We start from the raw sequence: 25,416 nt of genomic DNA, 5'->3' as shown, positions 1-25,416 counted from the left end.
CTAGGTGAACTAAGATGCTACATTACGTGTTATTGTATCACGGTTTGACAAGTACAATTCGTGTGATACGCCCCAGCAGGAGAATATACTTGTAGCAATACGACGAGCGAGAACACGAGTAAAGTATTATTTGGACTTGTGCTTCTCTCAACACATTGCCCTAATATCCCAGTACTCGCGTAGCTATTCATTGATAAGCCCTGGGATGGGTGGAAATGGCTGTAAGACCCGCGCATGATGCCTACCAAGATTCCTTTATGTGTATCACTAGAGGCTAGCTCTTGGTATGTTCCACAGACAAAGCTATTCATCTATGCATCAACTCCAGCTAAAGCACATCATCCATTGGGTAGCTTTCAACGCGCCACTTCAACTTACCCCGCTAATGGTCGGCGTCTTTGGAATACCGAGCGTGCAATAACGAAAACTCGGCTCTGCGATTCACCAGCATCGCAGCCTTGATGCTCTACGCTTCGCCTTGACTTCCGCGTCACTTTATCGCTTGAATACCCAGCATGCACTCCTCCGATATCTTTGCCTCCATCGGCGTAATCGCTGTTGCCGCCTTCGCCTTCAAAGTTGCTTCCGCCGGCGCAGTCTACCTCCTCCCCTCAAACCTCAAGCGATATGCCCATGATTCAGCTGATGGCCGCCCTCCGTGGGCGCTGGTGACGGGAGCATCAGACGGCATTGGGCGCGCTTTTGCTGACGAGCTGGCGCTGCGAGGCTTCAATGTGGTCCTCCACGGCCGTAATCAGGCAAAGCTCGACGCGGTCAAATCTGAGCTGCAAAAGAGACATCCCGGAAGAGCGTTTCGGACTCTGATCGCGGACGCTAGCACGGTGCAATGTACGAGTTGCCTGCAGGCCGGAGAAGCCCAAGCGCGACACTCGCTCGATTTCAATGCCATCAAAGACGCGCTTCAAGACGTGCATCTCACAGTCCTAATCAACAACGCGGGCGGCGGCTCTACAAATCCCGTCTACCTCCCACTGGGCGACTGTTCTGAGCAGCGTATCACTGACAACGTCAGTGTCAATGCATTGTTTCCCCTGCATCTGATTCGCCTCCTGCTCCCACACCTGGCACAAAACTCACCGGCGCTGATAATGAACATCAGCTCTATGGCTGACGCAGGATTTCCCATGCTGGCTTCTTATGGCGCGAGCAAGCAGTTTCTAATGACCTTGACGCGTGCTATAAACTTGGAATTCGCATTATTGGGGCAAACTGGCATTGAGTGCCTTGGCGTCCGTGTTGGTAACGTTACAAGTGTATCACACAACAAAGAATCTCCTTCGCTTTTCACGCCAACAGCCGAGACGATGGCGCGAGCCGCTCTGGATCGAGCTGGCCACGGGCATGTGGTTGTAACCGGACACTGGGCACATGCGCTACAGGGGGCTAGTTTGACGCTTCTGCCTTCGTTTATGGCGAACAAGATCATGGTTAATGCTATCCGCGTGAGGAGAGAGGCCGAGCTCAAGTCAAGCTAGAGGAGAGCTTGGGAGATGGTAATGAGAGAAACATACACGAAACAGAATATTCAGGGTTAATAAAGCAGATGATTCAAAATAGCATTGGATCTTTCTTGGAAAGGGTAGGCGAAAGTCTGAAGCGCGAGGCAGCTGGAGAGATAATATGCCAATGGGGTTAATGGCATCGCGGTAATAGGGACTCATTTGCGCTGCGCCCCCTATATAAAGGTGGGATTTGGTAAGACGGATAAGAGGTTGACAAGGAGGATACCTGCCAATATATCGGATTGTCCAATAGTCTCTCCACTTGAGCATGCCTGACTTGCTAAATCAGAATCCCTTCGAGAATAGAGATAGACAATTGAAGGCCAGCTTACCAATGACAGCGCTTTAGGGATTGAGAGTTGTTCTCCAATAGCCCAAAGTACTTCTCTAGCCCAGCTCTGTTGGCCGTCTGTCAGGCCGGGAGCCGTAGAGACGCAGAACAGAGGCCAGATCAAGAGAAAAGCTTGCGTCGTTTTGATCTTTGACATTTCAAGACGGTCTCGTGCTGTCTGGGAGCATAGCCCAATATAGGACGCGGTAATAGAGCAGATTCCCTCACCCGCTTCTTGTATAATGTGCGATAGTGCTTTAAATTCTCTTTTGCCCTGATAAGTCGCGTCTGGATGAAGGAAACTTCCGATTTTGAGTAACACAGCAGATGTCATTATTTGTAAAGTATAAAACTGAATCCATTGAATCATAAATGCGTCTACTGAAGTCAGATCCGATAGAATGCGTAAGAATATTACAAATGACTTTGAGCTTACCATCTGTAAAGTTATTTTGAGATCTTTTATCCGTCTGGCTGACCGGGTAAAAGCCACTCTGGCCAATGTGAACCGTTGTAGAACTGAATCGATCGCAAATCATGAGAGGAAATATATCCAAATGTTTGCGAATACGCTTCATTGATACTTGCAATTTCTGCATGTCTAGTTTCCGCAAGGGCCGCGGTGAACTGCTCGTAATAGCATCAAGGTCGGCGTCCAGCTTACGAAGCTGAAGCTTAATGATATCTAGCAGCAAGCACGCTCTCTGCAAGCCATCTACCGTTGATGACTCTAAGGCTTTGTGAATGTTGGTTACTGAATCTGAAATCCGTACTGCTTTGACCAAGGTGAATCGTATGTTGTTGTCGGGTATTTGCTGAAGTATACTCAACAGACCACTAAGATGGGTCTGCCATGTTTTGTCTGCTGGATCCAGATTGACGATCATCTATGTTCGACTGTGAGAATCATGTTGCAATGGCGCTGATTGAGTCTAGCCTACCTCGTATAAAGAGAAATGGAAAACTGGGATTAATAAGGCCGACGAACATGGCCAAATAGTAAGAGCCTCTCTAAGCTGCCTTGTAGCAGAGCCATATCTTTGAAGCAGCTCTTTGCGTGCTTCCTTGGTCTGCACAGACTGCTGAAGTGAATAGAAGGCGATACTCAGTGTCCCCAGCATAGACCACACCATCATGCGAAGATGCTCTCTATCAACTCTTGATTGTCTATCAAATTTGTCCCAAACGAGTGGAGCCACAATACATGACTGAGCTGCGCTGTCATCTGCCTTCGAAAGACTGAGACCTGGTAGAGGACACAATCCAGTCAACTGGCATGTAGCAGCTAAAGGATGTAGCATTAGAGCGGCATTTTGATGACCAGGCTTGTTGTGAGAGATCTTCGCCTGGAAATCATAGCCCAAACAAATTCGTTTAGACTTTGTGCATTGGAGGCAAAACGGACGTCCATAGTCGCATCGAATCCGCCTCAGTTTGCAGGTGGTGCATCCTTTACTGGCGTGACCCGGATTGACCATAGCGAGAGGGAAAGTGTGCGTGAATCACGCCGCAGGGATAACTTAGACAAGTAAGAAAGGAAATCACAGTCTTTAATCTAGTTGAACATGATAGAGTCTTTAGTTAGCCCTAAACTTGCCCGCGGTTTTCGTTAAACGATGTACAAAGACGGTAGAAGATTGGAGTGTGAACGGAGATAATGCTACAGGCGGAATTGTGGACACAGCTATGGGTGATCAGCGGAGAATTCGCGCTAGTGTTTTCGCAACGCTATCAAAATAGGGCATAGAGACTGTATGTTGCTGAACTGTACCCTTGCGACTTGTAAGAAGTAGCAGCCGTCTATCGCCTGCGCTCGTGAGATGCAGCGCTAGAATTCTCGCAAGCCACCTTGGCTTGAGACATTTTCATCATGAAGCCTCGCTTCTTCATTGGGAGAGTTTCATCAGATGTTGATCGTTTACGGCGTTAGGAGTTTGCAGCGGCAGCACTCGCTCCTGATTTTGAGCTGGACAACTATATAAGGGCAGCCATGGCCCAACTTTTATAAATGTTTTATGATACACTATCTACTAATACATATTCCCCTTCAACTTTATTGCTTTCCACTGGTGTAAATTCGTACTCTGCGTATTCGGCTCATCATGGCTCTCCAACCCATCGAACTTTGGGGGCACTGGGGCGCACCGAATCCATGGTAAGCGTTTATGAACAACGAGAGAGTCTTTCGAAACAGAGAGCTAACATTATTTAACAGGAAAGTGTGTATGATCCTTGAGGAACTTAAGCTGCCGTATGTAATTCACCAGCTGGAATTTTCTCAAGTGAAAGAAGAGCATTACGTCAAACTCAATCCGAACGGACGCTTGCCTACGATCAACGATCCAAATACCGGCATCACTCTTTGGGAAGTGAGTCTAAACCCATTTCTTTTTTTCATCCTTGTTATAGCAACTATGAGACTAATTGTTATGCAAAGTCGGGTGCTATTATTTTATATCTGGTGGAACAGTATGACGATGAGGGTAAAATCTCGTCTAAAAGCGCGCCCGAAAAGCATTTAGCACAGCAATGGTTGGCATTTCAGATATCTGGTATGTTTACCGAATAACCCGAATCTCTTCTGTTACACGCTAACTAATTCTTAATTAATACGTGCAAAGGTCAGGGACCCTATTTCGGCCAAGCTACTTGGTTTGCTCGGTTCCACGCTGAGAAACTTCAATCAGCTGTTGACCGCTACGTCGACGAGATAATTCGAGTCACCGAGGTCTTGGACCGTGCCCTGGAGAGAAATGGGACGGGATGGCTTGTCGGCAACAGCCTTACATATGCCGATCTCTCGTTCATAACGTGGGCTTCGGTAGGCAAAGGATTACTCAAAGAGCTCGGCAGAGATTCGGAACTCGAAAAATATACAAAATACGCAGCGTGGATTGAAGCAATGGAAAAGAGAAATTCAGTTCAAAAGATCCAGGACAGTATGGCGAAAGGCAGAGCTGCCCATGGCTTGTAGAGGGCAAGGATATCATGGATAAAAAGCCGAAGGTGGCCAATACTATCCCGAGATGCCCGATGCTAGGCTGTAATTTAAAAAGGACTTTGGGGGAGACGGCAGCTATTTCGGCGGCTGTGGAGCAGACCTTTTCGCAGGGGACAAAGTATGGCAGTGCTTAGATAGCTTATTAATGAATGGGTGAAAATATTGCTGACAGACTCGCCACTCATTTGATTCAGAGGCGCAACATGGTTCATGCGAGAAAGCCTCAAGGCCCTACCGCTTTGTACCTGCCGATCATGCCTTTGGCTGGTTCACTAAAGCACTTCCCATGCTGTGGGATCATCATACTAAATTGTAACTCAACGCCAGACGTCAAATGATCATTGGTATCATTCATTTGCACCACGGTAACGCTGCTTACCTAGGCATAGTTGGATTTCTTGATTTTACTTTGGCGAATAGTTAGGGATGAGAGCGCATTCAGTTTGATGCTGGACATTTAAGATAGTGCAGTAGGCGTAAATGAATATGCTATTCCACCTCAAAGCCTTGTCCACGTAGACCTCCTACGAAAGTCACTTGCACCTATAGGCCATTCATACCCTCAGCCAGCCCTTTCTCAAATGTCCTTTACTACGGAGTCGCACAATTCTCACAATAGTGAACTCTTTATGGAATATGTAAGCAAGTCATAGAAAGGAAATTAGTCTCAATGTGAATATGTACTTACCAGGCTTCTCAATTAGCGACAATTCGGTATCAGCGCAACACGAAGATAATTATAATGACGGAACGAAATACAAAAAGCCACTGGCTGATTTAGGGACCTCGTCGCTTACACATCACATCCCATTGTAACCAGACTTTGCTGGTTTACTCTAACCTAGCTAAAATACACGAAGTGGTATCAGCCGCTAATATTTTCGGATATAAGGCATATTCTCTCCAATATTCATTCCCCGGTTGATAATCCTATCTTGTGGTTGGTAATGGTGTTATGTAAAATATTCTCATAATTCCAAACTCTTCACAGAAACGGAGGTATCGTGGTGTACGGGACATTTCCGTTTGATAACGACGAGGTAACATCCAACCTTAAACAGTAACATCTAACCTTGTGAAACACAAAGGAGTAACTCATTATCAAGCCGTGGATAATGCTCAGTGTCAAGGTAAGAAATATTATTTATAGCTTACTGTGGGTTGCAATAAAAACCAAGAGCGCAATCAAATTGCCTGAATCGTGATAGCTTTAAGGGATGTAGCATCCGGGGATTAAATTGCCGAACACCTGTTATGCACGCATAGCATGTGGGTCGAAATTTTCCATATATAATCCAGCTCTATTCAATGACTACCATTTCTATTCTTTAGTAGATTTAAGGATACCTATTTGTTGCAAATGTATATTAATCTTTACTGTCCCAATATCTTGAAAAGTCTCTAAAATGCGGTCGCTATTACTGTTGAATTTGGGTCTGGCAGTAGTTTCAAATGCAGCCGCAGTCGCCTCATCAGCTCCTACCTCATTCAAAGTTGATCTATCTTCCGGAGTACCTCGTATGCTTGATCTCATACAGAAAACGACTCTTCCAACAACAGAAGACCCAGCTGCTGTGAACAGCTATAATTTGACTGAAACGACAGGGCTGCCGTTGACCACACTGGCCAGTCTTCAAAACGAGTGGATAAATGGATTCAACTGGACAGCGGAGGAAGACGAAATAAATAAGTAAATTAATATCACAGTGGGCTTTGGAGATTTCAACTAATTCCAGGCAGATATGATCACTTCCTTTCAAAAATAGGAACACAAACTGTGCACTTTATACATCAAAAGTCATCAAATCCTAACGCTATCCCCATAATTCTTTTGCATGGATGGCCGGGCTCTTTCTTAGAGCTGACCCCATTACTTGATCAGCTCATGCTCGGTAATTCCAGTCAAACTTTCCACGTTGTCTTGCCGTCTTTGCCTGGTTTTGGGTTTTCATCTCCCGCTCCTAAAGATTGGACAATAGCCGATATTTCTACGCTCTTTAATACGTTGATGACTCAGGTGCTTGGGTATAAAACATATGCGTTACATGGAACCGATTGGGGTAGCGGTGTCTCGTTTGACATGTACGATTCATTTAATGCAACCGTCAAAGCCGCACACCTGAGCTTCCTACCTTTCTCAAGTCTCACGCCAGTACAACTTACAGCGGAGGGCATCGTTCTTCCTTCGAGTGCAGTAGCTGAAGAGGAAAGGGCAATGGACTTTCAAACCATGGGCGATATATATTTTGCTGAGATGGCGACGCGAGTATGATACAAAGCCCCACCATTTGTGAAGGAGGGCTGAAACTAACATTTGTTTAGCCCAATACCCTTGGTCTTGCATTATATGATAACCCTATCGGACAATTATCTTGGCTAGCTGAAAAGTTCATTCTCTGTAAGTAAATTCTCTACTTGTTGATGTTATGCCAGCTAATGATTATTTAGGGTCCGACCCTAGGCGAGGAACCGGCCCTTCGACACTAACAAACAATGAGATTCTAAAACATGTTTCATTGTACTATCTTTCAAAGACATTCATTACAGCGTCCTATATTTACGAGCAAAATCCTACGGTCCTTTCCAGCGCTTACCCATACCGCAAAGCAAAGACTAGCAGTCCGCTGCTCTTTACAGATTTTCCGTACAACATCCAGTATTGGCCTAAGCAAGTCGTGGCATCTGTCGGAAACTTGGTCTATTACAATTGTAAGTAAAGGAAATATCCATGGTATTACGTATAAAGATTACTAATGTTTCAGCAGCTGTTGATTTTGGCGGTCATTTTCCATCGTTGGATAATGTAGCTGCGCTGGCAGAGGACGTTAGACAAGTTGGAAAATATTACAAATAAGGTCTATATCAACTTGTATGTATAGCTAGAAGCTTTTGTATCATTGACATATATTATACACATACGTGCAGTATCCTCTTGCTAAGAAACATCAATGCCTTTCTCCATAACATGCCAGGCATCTTGACAAAAGCTCCATATAAACCGAGACAAGTATTCCTATCATGTCAGACAGATCATCGATTTTCTCCTAGCCAACGGTCAAGAAGAGCATTGAAAGCATCTGGGTCTTGAAGTGGGCCGAAATGTCCAACGCGTACCACAATTTGAGTAGACCCCGGGATCATGTCTCTTATTTCGCGAAAAACTCTCCGGGGAATGATTTCTTCCGAAGCTCCATCAACAATCCACATAAGAGGTGCATGAATAGGATCTTCCAGTCGAGTCCTTATTTGCGCAAAAGATTGCTCATTCCAGTTTGGAAGTGCGCCTTGCATCAAACCCATCTTTGCCATAAAGCTCTCGAACTTGCCCGGATGCGGAGATAGAGCTTCATATTCCAATTTCATCCGGCTTTTTACATCGTCCAGGAAAGGGATGGCTAGCATCCCTTCAATATTAACTTGATCGGGTTGGTAATTCGCACCGAATATTAACGCGCGGTCTATTTTATCGCCATAGCGCATGGCCAAAGAAAGAGCTGTGTTGGCGCCGTCTGACCAACCAGTAACGGAAGCCCTTGGCACCTTGAGATATGCCAGTAAAGCTGCTGTATCATCTGCAAACAAGTCGTATGAGAACGATACTGTATCATCGTCGCTGGAGCGACCATGGCCTCTTGTATCGAGTGCAATCACCGGATATCCTTTTTCAGCAACATGCTTGATCTGGAGACCCCACCAATTGGAATTGATCTTGCCCCCATGCAGGAAAAGTACGGGGATTCGGCCGCTATCTATCGGAGGCCCGAACAAAGCATACCAGAGATTGACGTTGTTGATTCGAGCAACTCCAGAGAAGGTCGCATGTGGTAAATTTGGTGTTTTGGGTAACATTTCGTAGACAGGACTGTCAAGATGAGAATAATAGCAACGGTATCAATTACAAGGCTTAGTTATTTCAATGAGAAGTCGATGACAAGACCACCTATATATACACAACTGTGTGATCCACACAGACAGGGCGCACTAGTGCTTCACTTGGCTGACACGAACGTCCAGCGGCGTTAAAGCTTGGAGATGACGAGACAAGATATTCTTCATCATCATTTTCAGTTGAACAAACTTGTAGCCCTTTGTCGTGCTTGCGCAATCATTACTCAAATTGGAATTTTCAAGTGTAGTTTTTCCCAATTTTAAATTTTCTCTATGAGCACTTTGACGGAATGCTTTGTATGCCTTCAGAAAGGATGGATCGACGCTTTATCTACAGCGTGAGGTCGGAAGTTTAGTTAGCACGGGCCTAATTGGCGCTTATTTGGGCGAGATTCTCCAAGGCGGACAATGATGCCTCTTTGGAGTAAGCAATCGCTGTAATTAAGCACTCCATGCTTGGATCGGTCCGACTCGCAAATGGCACGAGAAAAGGTCTAAAAATAACGATGCTCTAGGGTAAATAGATATTTGCATTCGTTTTCTTTTGATCATAGGTATATATGTATGTGCCAAACACGCTGCAAGAGAGCGGCTACTATGCTTCATACTGCTATAGCCGAGCGTCAATACATACTGGGTTTTTAGGCGGATAAACTGCTGCCAATACTTGAAATAGCTCTCTTCTTATAACTTTCTCGATTCCAATTTCCAGTTATACTTTCTTATGAAGATATATGTAACCCTCCCTTCAATTCTCGTAATGACTAAACGACTAATGATTACACAACCAAAACAGCATTGACATAGTTTCCTGTAAGGGTAAACGAATACTGTCCTCCAGATCCTGTTACCTGCGTCTCGGTCCAAACACTCTGCGTATTCCCAAGCGAATTGGTACTGTATTGATCTGGAGCAGTTACAGTCTTCAAAGTTGCGACTCCCGTCTTCCCTGGAATGACCACTGTGACCGGAGTTGAAGCTGCGCCATTATAGTTGACAATCTTCACAAAGTACGTTCCCGCATCATTTTTCGTCGCAGACCAGTACAGTGGCCCATACCCCACATTCCCAGAGACTGCGGCGGTCTGTGTGCCAACGTTGGTGAAGAAGAGCTTAGATACGTAGTAACTCATGGATCGGACGAGAGCATTAGGAGTGTGTTTGATGATGGCGACGTTGTCTGGCTCGTCATGGAGACTCTTGATCAGTGCGCCATGGCATATTCCAACAATGACATCCGAGTTTCTCTCAAGGCCCAGAAAATAAACAGCCTCGGACGTTGCCGATTGCAATGTTGGGTTATCTAGCTGGTTTGGGTTGGTGTGCTCTGCGTCGTAGATGGCAGCGTATTCACCCACCAGGACAGGCTGATTGCGAGGGGCGTGGTCGTAGCCATTAAACTTGCTGACCATATCATCCACGGAGAGATAATCATGGAGGTCCTGAATGACGCCAGCAGGCATAGAGGGGTTGGTGAAATACCCGGACCAAATGGACGAAATGATCTTCATATTCGGGTACGCATTCTTGATGGCGTCGTGGAACGCGTTAAAGCGATAGCCTAAAGATGGTTACTCGTACAGCCTATACCAATGTGCAGATACGCAAACCTACCGACATAGCTTGGGATACCGCCGTTGAGGAAATCTTCGTTGCTAATTTCGATGTAGTTGATTGTAAAGGGATTTGGGTAACCCAGCGAAGCCCTAACGCTGCCCCAATGTGAGGTTGATGGGCCCTAAAACATATCAGAAACAACACTTGAGAGATATATGGAAGACAAGAAGTTACCAAAAGAAACTCCAGCTCGTTGAGAACATCTTCGACATATGCTCCTATGTCTGCTTCGGAGATAATCTCGCCGTCCAGATACAGCCCGCCCCAAACAGCCAGTAACGGTTCGAGATTCATGTCAATGCACCACTATCGATTCTTTTGTCAGAGATTGATGTCTGCATTTGAAGCAGTGAGTGAAACTGACCTGCATCATTTCCAAAAGCCCGAGGCCATCGGTATTGACATAGCCCCATGTTCCCGGACGTCCAGGACGGTTGATGATTGGCCCAATTGTTTCATTCCATTTCCACCTATACGGAGAAGCAATTCCTTCCAGGTTGTTGCCTCCTGGGAAGCGAAGAAACTTGCCACCTAGTTCATTGAGAGCCTCGGCAAGGTCCATCCGAAGTCCATTGTTTGAGTTCTTGTACGTCTGCTGGAAAACACTAATCATCTGGAAACGGAGGCTTTGACCTGCAGTACTGGCACCATCAAAGGTTAGGTGGAACGTATTTTTCTCATCTGGTGCAGAAAATTGCGTGGTGAAAGTTTGCGCATAAGGGACCCAGCCATTGGCCTCTGTTTGGTCGACTTGAAAGGTGGTGCTGCCAAGCATAGAGTTTGTTGTATTGCTCCAGAAAGCGGCCAAGATTTGCCCCTTGTAATTGCCTCGGAGGTAGAAATTGGCTGCATAGCGAGTGGCGGTTGTTATATTCATGCCTGCATACCCTTCGTTCCAGAAGCCAGTTGCGCCAGTTGCTCCGTTTGCGACATCTACACGCATCTGCCAAGGGAGAGCACTGGTTAACAGTGGCGCCTGATTATCGAGAGTCAGAGTATCCGATCCCCTGGTGTGCCAATACTGAAGAGTCTGATACGGGCCCTGGTTATTGAACACAGAAGTGCCTTGAAAGGCACGATTCTGGATTAGCTCTGAGTATAGACCTCCATCGCCAGAGTGATAGACATCCTAAGAGTAATCAGTTGAAGTCCTCCAGCGGATCATTTCCTACCACAAACCTCATATAGAAGGCCATACAAGATAGGACTAGTTGCATTGCCTTGCGCAGTGGATACTGTAAGGGTCACAGCATGAGCAGTGGACGCAATGCCCAGTAAGGCGAATAGCCTAGAAATGTTGTATCGCATTGTGATTGTTGGATGATGAACAATGCTAAAGGATGTGTTCCGATGGTGTTATATATAGTTTGCCATACTAGGAACACAGAGGTAAACAACCAGCACAACTACAAGTAAGTCGGACCGACAAGGGCAAGATGGAGTTGAACATGCGTTTAGCGGGATGCACTTGGATTCCTTCGACCAATTTGGTCGCTTGTTCGATCGTGAATGTTTGCTACTTTATGCTTCTCGGGAGTTGAACAACTCCGCGCTGCTCACCATGAGACAGACCTCTCGGTGCAGCTCCAGCCGAGAGCATAGCCCTGGACATCGCCCTAGACTCAGCGGGGCCTGTCAGATGCCAGCTTCGGTGGCTTCAGGTCCCAGCCCCGGATCTGCCGATTCGGCATTTGGGATCTAGTCTGCACCGTTGCTTGGGACGAGCTTTCTTTTCAGCCAGATTTTGAATCAAGGACACGCCAAAGACAGCGGCGATTTCGTATGATCCTGGTGTTGTGTAGTATTAGGCAGCAGTTATCACAGAATCCTGTGAGGATGTATATTACTATGCATGTATCTTGCTCATAGGGCCCAGCGGCTTCGTGCTGTAGGCGACAAATACTCCTTTGATGAGTAGCGAGAAGCTGACAACGCAAAGGGCGGTCAATAGCGCAGCATCTTGGATACGCTTTGTTTATCTAGTCTATGCTAGAGAGCTTCAAAATTGCCCTCTTCAGTTTTCCTCCCTACCAGCAAGTATAGGTGGGCAGAACAACGGGCATCATAGCTCCCATTGCAGATGCTCAGGGGACAATATTATGTGTTCTTCAAACTTTCGCATGTCGATCCTCTACCGCCAGTCCATCATCCCTGCGCTGCTGCAGGTGCCCCCGCTTCTTCCTTCGATGAAGTCTCCCCACATGTCCAACTGGAGCCCATGCGATGACTAGGTATTGCCAGCGTTCACGGGTATTAGAACGACGATGCTCTTCCAAAACGTTTAGGATGCGTCAAAATACCTAGTCTGCATTGTTATCCAACAAAGGCTCTAAATATATGTTTGCTAGCTCATCCCATGCTTAGATTCCAAGCTGCTTCGCGGCAGCGTACCAGCGACGATCCTAGCGGGCATTATGCCACCACAAACATCAATGCTTGAATGTAGGTGGCCGTCTTCTGCTCGATTCTGTTTTCGATGGCTCTCATCATGGCTATTTCCGCCATGGAATTAAGAGCAATTTCCTTCACTGTGGCACTCCGTAGTTATATACTTTCGCCAACGCAATTGGAGAGTTGGGTCTAGGTACCTATGTATGCTAGAGTAAAAAGGCATTCACCAAGCTAGCGGTATCTATGGCGGGCGGAAAGGGGGGGGGGTTTCAAAAAGGGAAAAAAAAAAAAAAAAAAAAAAAAAAATCTGCTGTAAAAGACACTCTTTTCATTCAACCTTGTCATCTCTTGTATAATAGTAACAACAGCGTGGGTGATGCATTTCGTTAGCTTCAACAATAGTGTTGGCTTCAACAATAGTAACACAAGGTGTACCATTCCATTCACAAATTCGAACAAAAGGCAAACAGATACACGCAGATGAGGGAACAAAATAATATTCTTTTCAGTCTTACGAGAGAGAAATGCTTGAAAAATTCCGTTTCGTGTTGCATACACGGAAGGTACGTTCATAACACCGTTACTCGAGAAGCTTCTTCAAGTCCTCCCTCTCCTCAAACTCTTTCAACATACCGGCCACATCCTTATTTCCAGCTTCAGCAATTCTCTGCATATAAGGAAGCAGTTCTTTCATCCACTCGCCTTCCTTTCCAGCCTCAGGAGCTCCCAAGCCCCACTCACGGACATGCAGTAATGGGGTGAATCCCACCAAGGCAAGTCTCTTTCCCTCTTCATTAGGTGGAAGCTGCTGGGTAGATTCGTCGAATCTCACACCAAGAGCGGAGTACCAGATATTTTCAATACGCTTCGCGAGTCGATCAAAGTCTGCTTTTGTTCGCTTGGCTGAGGTGCGAACGATGCCGATAATGCGATTTGTCTGCGCAGAGCGACGAGTTCCGGCCATGAAATGAACGGTGCTGCCACTTTCATCTGATTTTGTAAACTGCACATGAACAAACAAAGATGGGGTGGTAAAGGTGGTGGCATGTAGATTGGTGATGGCTGAAGCTATCTCCTGCTGCTGCTCGCTGGTGAGCGGGTAAGAGTGGTGGACCTCGAAGTAAGGCATTTTTAGACGATTCAATTTGTATAGCGATTTATATGGAAGTAGCTGTGATGGTAAGACACAACAGGATATGCAACGGCAACAGAAGACATATATAGTCGATGATCAATTGCTTAATGGACTGGAGAATTGAATCTTTACACCCGCAAATAGAGCACGCCGAGTATTCGGGAGGTCGGAGGTCGGCGCTCGGCAGGCATCGAGGCATGATAATCGGCACTAACGTCACGAAGCCTCGGTATCTTCCGCATACACTCTTTCAAATCATGATGAAATGGATTGATTGTCTGATTGCTCAGCATGATATTAATAGGATCCAACGTTGCTTGTACAATGATGAGGACTACGCAAGAAAACCAGCGGAGCTTAGCGACTTCCTGGGTACCGAGCTAACACAGCTACAAGTGTAGGTAGCCAATCGCTTTTGGCATTTGGAGTATAATATAGTTTGGATCGAACACAAAAATTCAGTATAATAATTTCAAATATATCTATTCCTATGATTGGATTTACTTCTCCAAGTCAGAATCTTAAAGATCTTGGCTCCAGTGGTTGTGGTGAGTAGCTGCATGCGCGACAATTAACACGACATCTGTCAATGTGTATTGCTGCGTTATCTTTTTTTCTAGGTTCTTGCCTGAGCTGTTAGTAAGCCAACCGAGGTCTACAACCCTCCTCGGGAGCCTCGATAGATATTTTGCGAGCTTCTGTGAAGCTGTAGTTATGCTGTCAATGTCCCCAGTATACGCCATGTACCCCAGTTCAAATCTGACCTCGGCTTCATTCTCGATATGCTGAATAAGAGCTAGGTTTGTACCCATAAGCACAAAGATGTCATCACCTTCACAAACGCTGGTATCCTTGCTCACGACACAGCAATCTTTGGGCCACACCGCATGATAAGGACCAACATTGTGTGCTGCCCACGAAGTCTGAGATTTACCGGCTTGAATCTCGTGAACCGCGCAGCCCTGATATGAAGAAGCTTCAGCATCCTTCTCTCTTGCGTCTTCGCGCTCTTTCCACATCTCGCACCAATCACATGTCGAGGCTGACACATGCTTAAGATGTCCGAGATGGACAAAATCGACTTCGAAGCTCAGCTCTAAGATTGTTGCCGAAGTTTTATTCACAATTTGGCCGTCTTCGGTGAATACGGATAGATCTGTATAAAGCTGCAATATGTCGAAAATATCTCGAGCGGCATAGATGTTGAGCTCTCGAGGCATATTGCTAAGTAGACGCACAAAGAGTTCAGAAGGCTCTGCCGAATAGTCGGCAAGAACGTCTAGTGATTGTCTCTCAGTGGATTTCTGACCTGCGAGGCCGAGCAGGCCAAATACACGATCTCGATTGTCCAAACATTTTGCATTTCCAAAATCAACAACCAGCTTATAAAGCTGTTGCTCTGCTCGATCTTTCTTGGAACTCCGCTCTTCTAGTGCACCCAGTAAAGACCGGGCGTGGCGTCCTCGAGGTGTGCTCCCAAGTTTGATATCCATGCCTGTGAAGCCCCCTTCGTAGAATATGCCCTTTACTGATCTCGGGAGACGCCTGAATACCGACCAGGTTGTAAGCTTTGGACCGCAAAAGAAAATGATTGACTTTGCGAGTAACAGCTCTTGAATAATCCAAAGTCGAGTCCAGTAGCTTCGTTGATAGATTGTGTCTAGAGCGTCGCCGATCTCTCCTTCCCAGCTGATTGTTGCTAAAGCATCATGTTCAGCGGACACAACATGTGTCTCGCACATGTCAAAGATGACATCGCTCTCCGGCGTGGCTGGCCCCAGCCAGACGAGGACTACTCGAGCTTGTCGGTAGATATCTCCCATACGCTGAACCTGGGCATTTCGCTCGAGGATATTGCCTTGATCAATGCATATGGCATCTATAAACAACCATTCATCTTGATAAGCAGATTGGGATAGTATTTCGAGAAAGTCGTAAAGATTTTGGCGAATTGAAACGGCTTGATTGTTGATTTGGATTTGGGCTGCCGCCTCAGCATTACCCCACTCGTATGACACCGCGTTGTATGCAATGTTGTCTGTGAACTGGTGGACGGCTAGATCCAACATGAGTTCATTTGCTCCATGGTCTTGCACAGCTTTGATCTTGACAAGCCTAATATGGTGGCCATTGGTGGAAAGAGGGACATGGGAGAAGACTTTGGAGTTCATTGCTTCATTAGCGAGGCGAAGACGCTGTACAATAAACTGCGCAAGCTGCATAATGCAGCGAGAGAACTAAAAGCTGGAGGCTAATTTTCGGTAAAAACTTTCAGTGATCAGCCTTAGTTGAACTGTAGTGATGAAGTGATGATATGTACTCACATATGTTCTGGTTTTAGCACTTTATATTAACATGCCATCTCTTAATTCAACTTAGACTCATAGTTACTGTTACTTAATCCATTAATACTTTAATGGAAAAATGAACGAGGCCAGTCTCCATAGCGCATGCCTTACTACTAGTAATAATGTACAGGATAACTCAAGAGCCCAGCAGCGCAGACTTGTTGCTGACACCACCAGCGACGGCATTATTCTCCGGAGTAACAATGATGCACATAATTAGCTACTATGCAAGCGCTTAGAACAATCCAGATAGTAGCTACCCTCCTCAACAGAAATCAAGCTACTGCGTATATTGACACGTTTTCTCAATGTCAGTTGATTAGCTATTGGCATTGACGGGGGCATTTTATAGCTTGTTGGTGATTCCAGGGCGTGTCTTACAGCTACCCACGGGGCGCTTCAGCGGCATCTCCCGTTGTAGGTGCATGTACATAGCGTTCGAATCACCGCCAAACGGATCGGAGCGTAAGAGTCTATTATCTTTCCTCCTGCTTCTATCCGAGCCTGTTCCGATTTTTTTCTGGTCTTGGGGACCACTATGGACAATGATGAGCGTTTTTGCAACTATTGAGCCTCTAGCACGTAAGAGCCTTGGGCAGCGTGGTGCCCCACTAAGTTTGGCGACAACAAAAACATGACTATTTGCCCTATTAGATACATATGTAAAATTGATCCTTGTACATCAATTTCAAGAAGCAACATTGCCGCAACTTATTAGCTTATTTCTAGCTGTGGTATTTAATGTTTCCGTTACATCCTAAAGCAAAACGATATGAAATATTCTGATTTGCAGCGTTTAAATCCCCCAGCGGCTCAGTAAGTAGGGCAAGAGGCTCCAAACGTATAATTTCTTCGAAATGAGTTTGTAGGCACATACATGAGCTGAGAAGTCAGTCGCTGTGATCGGTAACCGAGTCAATGTAGTAACAACACTGTTCATTTTCTAGCGAGGTCGGGCCATGTTCAAATTTTATCCGTCATAATACCAACACCGACCTTGAAACGGTGCAACCACTCTGGATTATCGGCAACTGTCTGATTCCACGGATCATCGCTGAAAATCATTTAGCAGGGTAGAGAATCATGGATCAGAATAGTTACTTACTCGTCATACATCAAAAAGCGAGCATGATGCTGTATCTCCTTGTCGGACGGTACATGGCAATTTGGGTTATTTGGAGACATGATGGAAGTAACCCAGCGTCCCAGCTCTCGACCCAACCACTTGTAAAAATTGGGATCATGGAGCCTATAAGCTCCCATCTGAACGCCATTGTTTTGAGTCTGTGAGCCAGCATCCACTTGATTTGAAGGGGACGCGCTTTTGCCTGCCTCTGGACCAGAACTAGCCGCTGTTCCAAAACTTACCGGCCCGTGGGTGAAGAACTCTTCGCCCAATGTCGGGGCCATGGGTGTAAAGGATTGCTGTGATGGTGAGGGCGTGTTAGCCCCGGGATTTGCAGACCAGGTGGAACCTGGCTCCCCAAGCAAAGCTTTCTTATTTCGACTACCGTCATTGGTAGCCTCTTCATTAAATATCCTGAGAGTGTCAAACTTCGTAGTATCAGTATACGGATAGTCCAGAATCGTGCCAGACGTCGTCCAAGGGGCCAAATGGCCGATCAAAGTCGAGGGTACAGATGAGCTACTATTTTGAGGGGCGGGAAGATACACGCGTTGTCTAAAGTGATCGAGCCAATTAGTCGAGGATGATTGTATCAACGCCATCAACCACGTGTACACTAAATCGGACAAGGACAACTGTAAGCTTCGTTGCATTTCTGTGAGTATTTTCCGACTCTCAACTTGTAAACTCGCATCGGAGATGGTTTTCTGATTAACCAGAGCCTCTGTAAGAACAAAGTTATGAAGTTGCGCCTCAAGAGGGCATTCTTCGAATAGCGTTTTCTTTCCTCTAATCTCGAGTGTTCGAAGCCTTCCCTCGGATGGTGTTCGTATAGGAAGAAACTGTGCTTGAGTAGTAATAATCTCGTTTGACAAGATCAAGTCACGCAGCCACGAAGGCTGTGTATCTACTTCCAGCGACAATATCTCAGAGGCGAAAATGATGCGACAAGCTTCGAGTTGCATAGCGTCATTACCAGGAATCTGCCCAGTTCTGTCTTGATAAGTCTCGACAAAGCACGAGAGCTCGACGACGAGTAGTTCGTAGGCAGAACGAGGGGACTCTGGTGAAATGTCGCTTGCTTCGAATGGAAACGGACTGCTTCTTTCTTCACCGAGGAGATCTATGACAATTAGCTTACACCAGAATCTGGGAGAATATGGGAAAATGTCCTACATGGTGGAAGGGCGTTTTCGAGTGTGTCTATAATGGCATCTTCGAAGCCCCAATCACCCTTCCAATTAGCCATAGTCTTGCCCATTTTGAAATGGTCAGCTAAATGCTCCACTCGGTCGTTCCACGAATCCAGATGGATTCCACAAAATCCACAGCGTGATCGAATTATCGTAGTCGACTTTTTCCAGCCTTCTGTAACCGCGTCTACTAGCTTCGATTTGTGTACCAGGTGTAAATGTTGTTTAAGATGGTCTTTTCTATTAAATATTCGTTCTTGACAAGAGTTCGGATTATGGCTATTGATATGGACATCGGTCGGCTCTGGTTTACCACAGAAGACACAGACCAGCTGGCCGTTTTCGCCGTTGATGGCCCGAGGTCCATCTGGAGAGCACATCCATCGTTCAAGAGGTATGTGCAGAGTCTTTTCATGCCGCTGCCAGTCGTATTTAGTTTTGAATGATTCCGCACAGAATGTGCATTGAAATGGATGCTGTTTATTGCCCATAAGAGATCTCCTCGGCCTTGGAATCAACCTGCGCTTTCGACGTCGTGACTTGCTACGCACAGGAGCCGGCATCCCCGTGAAAGAGTCACTGGATCCATATGAGTATATAGAGGTAAGTGAGCTACCACTAGATGTGCCATAGCTATTGTCTGACGATTCGTTGATAGAGTGACCGGACCCGTCGTCTATGGCTTTCGACAATAGCTCACCTTGAGACTCATGTCAGTGTGCATTCTTGTCTGTTATCTTTGTCTAAAAACCGTTCTGGTACTTACTTTGTGACGACGTAGCACGCTGGACTGCTTTGGCAATAGCAGTGACCGTTGCAGGCTCACTCTCTGGAGGTGAGTCAACCCAGCGTTCAAGAGGCCCCATGGCCTGGTGAGCATTCTTTGTCCGGACTGTAGGTGTATCGGGTCGTCTGGGGATATCTATGGGCACGTTATTGGAGTTAAATCCAGGTGTTGCCTTCCGCGAGGACTGTACGCTCTGGTGCATCTTTTCTCGCCGCCTGGTATTGGCGAGCCAGTTTTTGATCTGCGTTTTGGATAGGCCGGTCTGATCCTGCAGCGTTTCTGTTTCTTCTTTGCTTGGATATGGATAATTATAGTGACTCTCAAACCACCGCGTTAATACTTTGGATGATTCTCTAGAGAAGCGTGTGCCTATCTTTGGGGGATTCGCATTGAGATTGGAATGGCCAAAGTCAGATTGTGCAGATTGGATGCCCGATTCCCAACACGTATAAGACAGTATTGGTGGCGTCGTAAACGACTCATTTAGTAGAGGTGTGACGTTTTCTTGAGAGACATCTTCATTTGCGACTGAACCGCTCTGACTTGATGGCAGATCAGGCACGCGAGAACTAGCATCCACTGGAGCTACAGTGCGAGATGCACATAGCGCCGCTGATGCCACATTGTCAGAGCCCCAAAGTTCATCATTGAGGCAGTATTGAAGTTCTAGGTGATCTTTAGTTACTGAATCGTAAGGTTGCTCCGAAAATTGTGCGCTTGGGATTTGAGTCGAGATGCTGCGTTGTGTGATGTCGTCTTCTAGGAGTGGCGATTGATCCTGATACCCCGGGGGTAGAAAAGTGTCGAGGTCTGGGTCGTGGCAAGGCTGGACCAATTCATTCTCATCTCCTGCCATTTCATATAGACTGTATCAGACTGAGGAAATAGATATGTCAAATGACAGTGTAGACTGGTATTCATGCGATGCTACTTTAATGATGCAGAGGAACTGGAATCAAGCGACCAAATCTGGGAAACGACGGACTCTTGGTAAAGCCACCATGACCCACTTGATCAGGTAAGCCCACTATCCATAACTGCTGCGCTGCAACGGGAAAAAGGGAACAGTAAGAACAAGGAGTGTTGGCGGTTGACAAACGATAATTACATCAGCTGGCTGAGAAACTTGATGAGCTCATGCCGCCTGTACTTCGATTCATCACTCAATTGGCCATCTTGCAACATCGATATGAGAATCTCGCTAGTTGTTCTATTATAGCCCAGGCCGCACATCAGGTTGTCTGCTGACCATAATGGGCTTGTGTCTAACACCACGCCTTCTAAATACAATCATGATCGGCGCCAACGTCAATAGCAACGCAACAAATGCTAGCAATGTGCTTGCCCACTGGAAACCTAAACGCAAGTACATCGGCTTTGCAGCCAGCGGGAGAAATGCTGCAAAGAGATTCTCCCCAAATGCCACGGCTGCAATGGCGCTCGCGGCACAAGCTGCATACTCATCGGTAACGTATATGGTAACAGCATGCACAACTGTGATAATTGCAAACCCAGTAAGACCCAATCCTATTGCCGGGACAATCCAGTGAGACTGGAAAATGCCCCAGCCGTACATGAAAAGCCCACCGGCCAGAGCAATAGCCGTGCTAGGGATTGAAAGGTACAAAATAGACTCGGGTAATGGCGCTCCCACTGCTTCCTTGTTAGAGGCTGCACTACGAGTGTAGACCTTGTTCTGTACCAAACAGGCTGCGAACCCTAAAAGCTGCCCTATCCCAATGCTGACTTGCACAATACCACCACTGGCATCGGACCAGCCGTAAATATCTGTGAAGACAAGTGGTACCGACTGTGTTGAAATAAAAATAAGGCCGAATGTGAATGAAGACCAGGTGGTCATGGATATGATTGTCGGCTCCGTAGTGAGAAGTACACCACTGCGGAAAATAGTTTCCGTGAGAATCCTCGCCGGAGATTCTTTGATCTCATCCTGATCAGCCACTATGCCAGCTTTATGAAGACGGCTACGGATAACGGAGCCTCTACTCTCTCTCATAAATACGACGACAAGAGGGATAGATGCTCCACAGATGATGAGTTGAATCCAGATGATCCTATCAGCAATTAACAAAACATTCCAGCGTCATGATCTTTAGACTCAACTTACCAGCGCCATCCCAGCGGCTCCTCCACGGCGCCCAAGACAGGGCCCATTGTAACACCTAAAAGAAGCGAAAGTACGTACACAGTCAAGGGCAACGCGCGTTCGGAGTGAGATGGAAACATGTTGGCAGCAATGCCATCAGCTGCATTCTGCACAGTACCGCCAAAAATACCAGCAAACACGCGACAGACCACAAGGGTTGCGAAGTTTTCAGCTAAAGCTTGCGGTATGAGGAAGATGCAGAATAAAATGAAGTATGTCTAAAGTAGAAACATATAAATATATGGCGGCATAAACAGGGTCAAACATGTAGGGTCAAACTTACCACATATCCAGCCCTCACTCCATATGTATCCATCAAAGGCAGCGTGACCAAGGGAGCGACGGCCGCTGCGGCATTCCATGCGGTCGAAGGGAAAAAACTGACGTCGAGAGCGCTATTCGACAAGTGGAATTTGGATGAAATCGGAGCTGAGGCTGTCGTGATGGAGGTGGCATTAAGTCCAACGATAAATGTAACCCAGCATGCTATGCCCATGGTTGTCCATTTTTGCCACAACAACCAATTGAAGGGATTGGAGGGATGCTGAGCCCAGTCAATTGCTTCGTTGGTCGTAAGCTGGGTTGAAGCCAACTGCGACGAAGTACCCAGCTCTCGCTGTGAAGGCTTTTCTTGGTCCATGACTTTTGAGCGTCAAAGAAGAGATGGAAGTTTCTTCGCCTCGCGGTCAAGGATTGGCGTGTATTGACGGCCGGTTCTATTAATATCCGGCTTTGGAGACATTTGACGGCATCACCCAACTGGCCGTATAGGCCTTGTACTGGGAAGAGAGACACTGGCAGCGTTCAAGCTGCTTGCTGAACGGAATGCCGCAGACTCTTATTCCGATGTTGAGATTATGAAGAGATTGAATGCAATTCGCCGCTTTCAACCATTAGAATCACCAGGATGCTGTAGGCCCACAACTACAGTAGAGGCGGCCCCGCCTGTTGGTGTAAGACGCGCCTTATGTACGCCACAGCGTAGACGGTGGAACTCGCCGCAGAAAAGACCCAAGGGACAGTGTTGGGTTCACAGTGTGCTGTAACACGCGTATCTACAAGTAAAGCGAGCCACTGTATCTTCACCGCTCACTTAACGTGGTGATGCCATTCCTATTTTATGAAGCGTCCATAACAGTAGATAGACATGAGGGATACTTGTGCTCAAGACTCATTAATACACGTGATGAAGGTGAACAGTCAGTCTTCAAGTATCCCCCTTGGGTTTGCAATTGGTTAGCGTGACTGCCGCGTTGACTGATGCGGTCTTATAGCTCTCCGTCTTGAACGATGTCTCGATGATGTCTTCGTCTGCCGTCCCTTCAGCGTTAGCTATCGGCCACAACTCAGTTTGCACCTGATGCCATGCTATTCCCAGCCCAGCGTTGGTGAGGACTAGACCCAATACTCTCGCCCTTGCCACGGTTCTGATACCTCAATCATCGCCTATGCCTCGGTCCTCAAACTTGTCGACTTCTACCTTGATTGCCACTTTGCGCGATTAATTTAGCTACGGGAGTTCCAACTCAGATTTCTCATGTTGCGATTTTTCCTCCTCTCCGCCAATGGAGATTGTCCGTTTCGTATATCATCGTTGGATTCGTGACTATTTTTGGATTGCGATTTGCCAATAAGCACAGCCGGCCGGCCATGAGCTCCTTGTGTTATTTAATACTCGTACTAGCCATCTCATACCTAGGATCTTACACACTGAGCTGCCAGTATCTGTTTATATAATGATCTTTCATGATAAAGCGTTACACGCGATATGAGATGCATCTGGCCTTAAAACGACGGCCTAGCATCTTCGTAAGAGAGGGAGAGGTGCAGCTATGGAGCGAACACATGACTTGGTAGGCGAATTTCCGATGGAAAGTCTGCAAACAGAAAGAATACATAGGTAGCTAAGCCCGTGAAAAACTTCAATTATGTCGTCTATCGAAGTACGCGGACTTTGGTGCGCTTCTGATGAGGGCTTTCGCAGCTACCCATCTTCTATTGTAAATCACTGTCCTTTCCCAAAACAGTACTCTATTCTTAGTCTAGGCTTATCCAGAAGAACGCAGGTGGTGTATAGAATGACTTTATTTGTTGGGCTATCGTGCTGTTGCTGCTACGGATTCGCTGGAGTCTATCATCTAGAGGCCAGTAGCCTACGTTAGCTACATACAAATACTGTAGGAGCTGAATCCTTTCGTCCTTCAGTGGAGAATGCTCATAGGCATCACCATTTTTTCGGTAACACTACCTGAGATAGGAAGGTGCGTAACGACCCTAAATTAACTATAATCCTTCGATAATAATTCTAGAACCTTTGTGCGAAACTCTACCAATGGGACTGTCAACGCAGAACACCTGATCAATGATAGCTCTATTATAACTCAGACGCTCTGCCATTTTCATTGCAGGAGGATTAAGTCGCATATTGGAATTTACAGACTATTAGTTTTAGTACGAACTTTGAGATATTAATGAGATTTTTAATGGTGTTCTCTGTTTCTAATGGTGTTTTCGACGAGTATAAAAAGAATGTTTATTGCTTTGCTTCGAGTAGTTCTCAGATACGCTTTACTTTCATTGTTGATTAAAGTCCATAATCCAGGCTATCTTTCCTTATTCAAGGGCCCTTATATTGTCAACATTTATTTGTCAGACTTTCCAGCTAAAAAACATGGCTGCTCGTTTCCTTAAAGCTGTCATTACAATGACGCTGCTTGCCACCTCCATAACTGCAGCTCCCGCGCCAGAATCTGGCAATCAGGCCACCACGTCTGTTAGTCTCAACTTTGACTTTAATCACCTCCTTGGACCGGCCGAGTTAGATGCGGCCCTCTCCAGATACGACCCAAAAGATGTAGGATTTTCACGAACTTCTTTCAACACCACAAAGGCAAGCGTTCTCTCTGCTAGAACCCCGCAAGGCTTCTGCGGTGATTCCAGCTTTGGCTGCGCTACCAGCGGTGGTTCTCCCCTAATTCTTGACTGCTTTTATATGTATAACGTCTTGATGTCAAGAGATGAAGAGTGGGATCTCTATTCCGCTTCCGGTTCTCGCACCATCGCCTGGGTTGGGACATGTTGCTTCGAGGCCACTAACCACTTCGATTTGGCTACTGCCTATATTGGTGGCTTGGATATCGCTGACCTCACACGGGATTCTATCAACAAGTGCAGGTCTGGTGACTATATCGGTGCTTCAGGAGAGATGCTTTGTCCAGCTCGAATTGTTCCTGAGAATTGCATTGTAAGACTTTCACTCCTCAGTGTGCCTGAATTCATATACTGATACTATTTCTTTTCTTAGACTACTTGGAGTATCTATCACTGCTAATTCGGATTTCTTTGAAACTGTTTTTATAAAGGCTGTTATACTTTATACTATCTTTTGAAGAAATAGCTCAGTAATAGCAAATATACTGCAAAAGGATTCTGCATTTGTGGCACTTTGTTATACAACAATCAGCCCCTACGTATCCTTTCCAGTAGTCGTTCAATTTATACTATTGTTTGTTCTTGTCAACACTTATTGCGCCAAATACTAAATCTCAATGGCTAATATGTGTCGATTTGATTACAAGGCGTTGCCTAGAGAGTTCATTAACATCAGAGTGCCTAATAGTATATTGAAGACAGACGTAGTATCGCGAGCGAAAATGCTCCAAGTGGTGCCAATTCGGAGACATTTGGGGCTCATACTTGTGGTAGCACACTTGATTCCTCCCCTCGTTGAAATACAATGTCAAGATCTCGGTCACCGAAGATCCAAAGAAACACAGTACCATCCTAGGTCACGGTCTACCCTGTAAGCTCAGATTCCTTAGAGTCTACAATTCTAAATTTAGTCGCAGCTCACCCAAAATAAATCCGAGTCTGATTCCCTGCCAGTTCTTAGATACTATTCTCAACGAG

General features: G+C 46.1%; 11 protein-coding genes across 11 annotated transcripts; 4 read left to right on the top strand and 7 right to left on the bottom strand.

The window, feature by feature from the left end:
* Positions 1–31: 31 nt before the first annotated feature.
* Positions 32–3,470, bottom strand: TrAtP1_009198 (uncharacterized protein). The gene is made up of 4 exons (XM_066114198.1): positions 2,796–3,470; positions 2,291–2,741; positions 1,856–2,232; positions 32–1,795 (listed from the first exon to the last, which is right to left on the bottom strand). Exons 1-4 carry the CDS (start codon positions 3,330–3,332, stop codon positions 1,697–1,699), a joined length of 1,464 nt encoding a protein of 487 aa, XP_065970292.1. The 5' UTR covers positions 3,333–3,470; the 3' UTR covers positions 32–1,696.
* On the top strand, positions 516–1,496 carry TrAtP1_009199 (uncharacterized protein; the record flags this gene model as incomplete). Its single annotated transcript, XM_014093515.2, has 1 exon — positions 516–1,496. The coding sequence occupies one exon, from the start codon at positions 516–518 to the stop codon at positions 1,494–1,496; it is 981 nt and encodes a 326-aa protein (XP_013948990.1).
* Positions 3,471–3,956: 486 nt separating the features above from the next.
* On the top strand, positions 3,957–4,828 carry TrAtP1_009197 (uncharacterized protein; the record flags this gene model as incomplete). Its single annotated transcript, XM_014093514.1, has 4 exons — positions 3,957–4,009; positions 4,070–4,223; positions 4,292–4,406; positions 4,476–4,828. The coding sequence occupies 4 exons, from the start codon at positions 3,957–3,959 to the stop codon at positions 4,826–4,828; spliced, it is 675 nt and encodes a 224-aa protein (XP_013948989.1).
* Positions 4,829–7,085: 2,257 nt separating this feature from the next.
* TrAtP1_009196 (uncharacterized protein) lies at positions 7,086–7,709 on the top strand (the record flags this gene model as incomplete). Its single annotated transcript, XM_014093513.3, has 4 exons — positions 7,086–7,121; positions 7,178–7,253; positions 7,304–7,564; positions 7,621–7,709. The coding sequence occupies 4 exons, from the start codon at positions 7,086–7,088 to the stop codon at positions 7,707–7,709; spliced, it is 462 nt and encodes a 153-aa protein (XP_013948988.2).
* Positions 7,710–7,779: 70 nt separating this feature from the next.
* TrAtP1_009195 (uncharacterized protein) lies at positions 7,780–8,755 on the bottom strand. Its single transcript, XM_014093512.2, has one exon. It carries the CDS (start codon positions 8,702–8,704, stop codon positions 7,886–7,888), a length of 819 nt encoding a protein of 272 aa, XP_013948987.2. The 5' UTR covers positions 8,705–8,755; the 3' UTR covers positions 7,780–7,885.
* Positions 8,756–9,522: 767 nt separating this feature from the next.
* TrAtP1_009194 (uncharacterized protein) lies at positions 9,523–11,668 on the bottom strand (the record flags this gene model as incomplete). The annotated part of the gene is made up of 5 exons (XM_014093511.2): positions 9,523–10,304; positions 10,358–10,481; positions 10,535–10,666; positions 10,725–11,489; positions 11,540–11,668. The coding sequence occupies 5 exons, from the start codon at positions 11,666–11,668 to the stop codon at positions 9,523–9,525; spliced, it is 1,932 nt and encodes a 643-aa protein (XP_013948986.2).
* A 1,104-nt stretch (positions 11,669–12,772) lies between these two features.
* TrAtP1_009193 (uncharacterized protein) lies at positions 12,773–13,880 on the bottom strand (the record flags this gene model as incomplete). Its single annotated transcript, XM_014093510.2, has 2 exons — positions 12,773–12,888; positions 13,385–13,880. The coding sequence occupies 2 exons, from the start codon at positions 13,878–13,880 to the stop codon at positions 12,773–12,775; spliced, it is 612 nt and encodes a 203-aa protein (XP_013948985.2).
* Positions 13,881–14,331: 451 nt separating this feature from the next.
* TrAtP1_009192 (uncharacterized protein) lies at positions 14,332–16,108 on the bottom strand (the record flags this gene model as incomplete). The annotated part of the gene is made up of 1 exon (XM_014093509.2): positions 14,332–16,108. The coding sequence occupies one exon, from the start codon at positions 16,106–16,108 to the stop codon at positions 14,408–14,410; it is 1,701 nt and encodes a 566-aa protein (XP_013948984.2). The 3' UTR covers positions 14,332–14,407.
* Positions 16,109–16,763: 655 nt separating this feature from the next.
* Positions 16,764–20,271, bottom strand: TrAtP1_009191 (uncharacterized protein). Its single transcript, XM_066114197.1, has 4 exons — positions 19,320–20,271; positions 18,537–19,253; positions 17,340–18,483; positions 16,764–17,288 (listed from the first exon to the last, which is right to left on the bottom strand). Exons 1-4 carry the CDS (start codon positions 20,194–20,196, stop codon positions 17,198–17,200), a joined length of 2,829 nt encoding a protein of 942 aa, XP_065970291.1. The 5' UTR covers positions 20,197–20,271; the 3' UTR covers positions 16,764–17,197.
* Positions 20,272–20,530: 259 nt separating this feature from the next.
* On the bottom strand, positions 20,531–22,366 carry TrAtP1_009190 (uncharacterized protein). The gene is made up of 3 exons (XM_014093507.2): positions 21,791–22,366; positions 21,469–21,725; positions 20,531–21,415 (listed from the first exon to the last, which is right to left on the bottom strand). The coding sequence occupies exons 1-3, from the start codon at positions 22,145–22,147 to the stop codon at positions 20,554–20,556; spliced, it is 1,476 nt and encodes a 491-aa protein (XP_013948982.1). The 5' UTR covers positions 22,148–22,366; the 3' UTR covers positions 20,531–20,553.
* A 1,845-nt stretch (positions 22,367–24,211) lies between these two features.
* Positions 24,212–24,793, top strand: TrAtP1_009189 (uncharacterized protein; the record flags this gene model as incomplete). Its single annotated transcript, XM_014093506.2, has 1 exon — positions 24,212–24,793. The coding sequence occupies one exon, from the start codon at positions 24,212–24,214 to the stop codon at positions 24,791–24,793; it is 582 nt and encodes a 193-aa protein (XP_013948981.2).
* Between the last annotated feature and the right edge of the window lie 623 nt (positions 24,794–25,416).

Source organism: Trichoderma atroviride, chromosome 5 (genome assembly GCF_020647795.1).
Source record: "Trichoderma atroviride chromosome 5, complete sequence".
NCBI lineage: Eukaryota > Fungi > Ascomycota > Sordariomycetes > Hypocreales > Hypocreaceae > Trichoderma > Trichoderma atroviride.
The sequence above is the reverse complement of the archived record's forward strand: the minus strand, read 5'-3'. Positions and strand labels throughout refer to the sequence as shown.

Coding starts and splice junctions, on each gene's coding strand:
- TrAtP1_009190 (XM_014093507.2), bottom strand. CDS start 22,147: ATGGACCAAGAAAAGCCTTCACAGCGAGAGCTGGGTACTTCGTCGCAG. Junction 21,726..21,790: donor GAGTGAGGGCTGGATATGTG/GTAAGTTTGACC, acceptor TTTCTACTTTAG/ACATACTTCATTTTATTCTG. Junction 21,416..21,468: donor GAGCCGCTGGGATGGCGCTG/GTAAGTTGAGTC, acceptor AATTGCTGATAG/GATCATCTGGATTCAACTCA.
- TrAtP1_009198 (XM_066114198.1), bottom strand. CDS start 3,332: ATGGTCAATCCGGGTCACGCCAGTAAAGGATGCACCACCTGCAAACTG. Junction 2,742..2,795: donor TCCATTTCTCTTTATACGAG/GTAGGCTAGACT, acceptor AGTCGAACATAG/ATGATCGTCAATCTGGATCC. Junction 2,233..2,290: donor TCAAAATAACTTTACAGATG/GTAAGCTCAAAG, acceptor TGACTTCAGTAG/ACGCATTTATGATTCAATGG.
- TrAtP1_009191 (XM_066114197.1), bottom strand. CDS start 20,196: ATGGCAGGAGATGAGAATGAATTGGTCCAGCCTTGCCACGACCCAGAC. Junction 18,484..18,536: donor CGAAAACGCCCTTCCACCAT/GTAGGACATTTT, acceptor TAATTGTCATAG/ATCTCCTCGGTGAAGAAAGA. Junction 17,289..17,339: donor CGCTTTTTGATGTATGACGA/GTAAGTAACTAT, acceptor AATGATTTTCAG/CGATGATCCGTGGAATCAGA.
- TrAtP1_009195 (XM_014093512.2), bottom strand. CDS start 8,704: ATGTTACCCAAAACACCAAATTTACCACATGCGACCTTCTCTGGAGTT.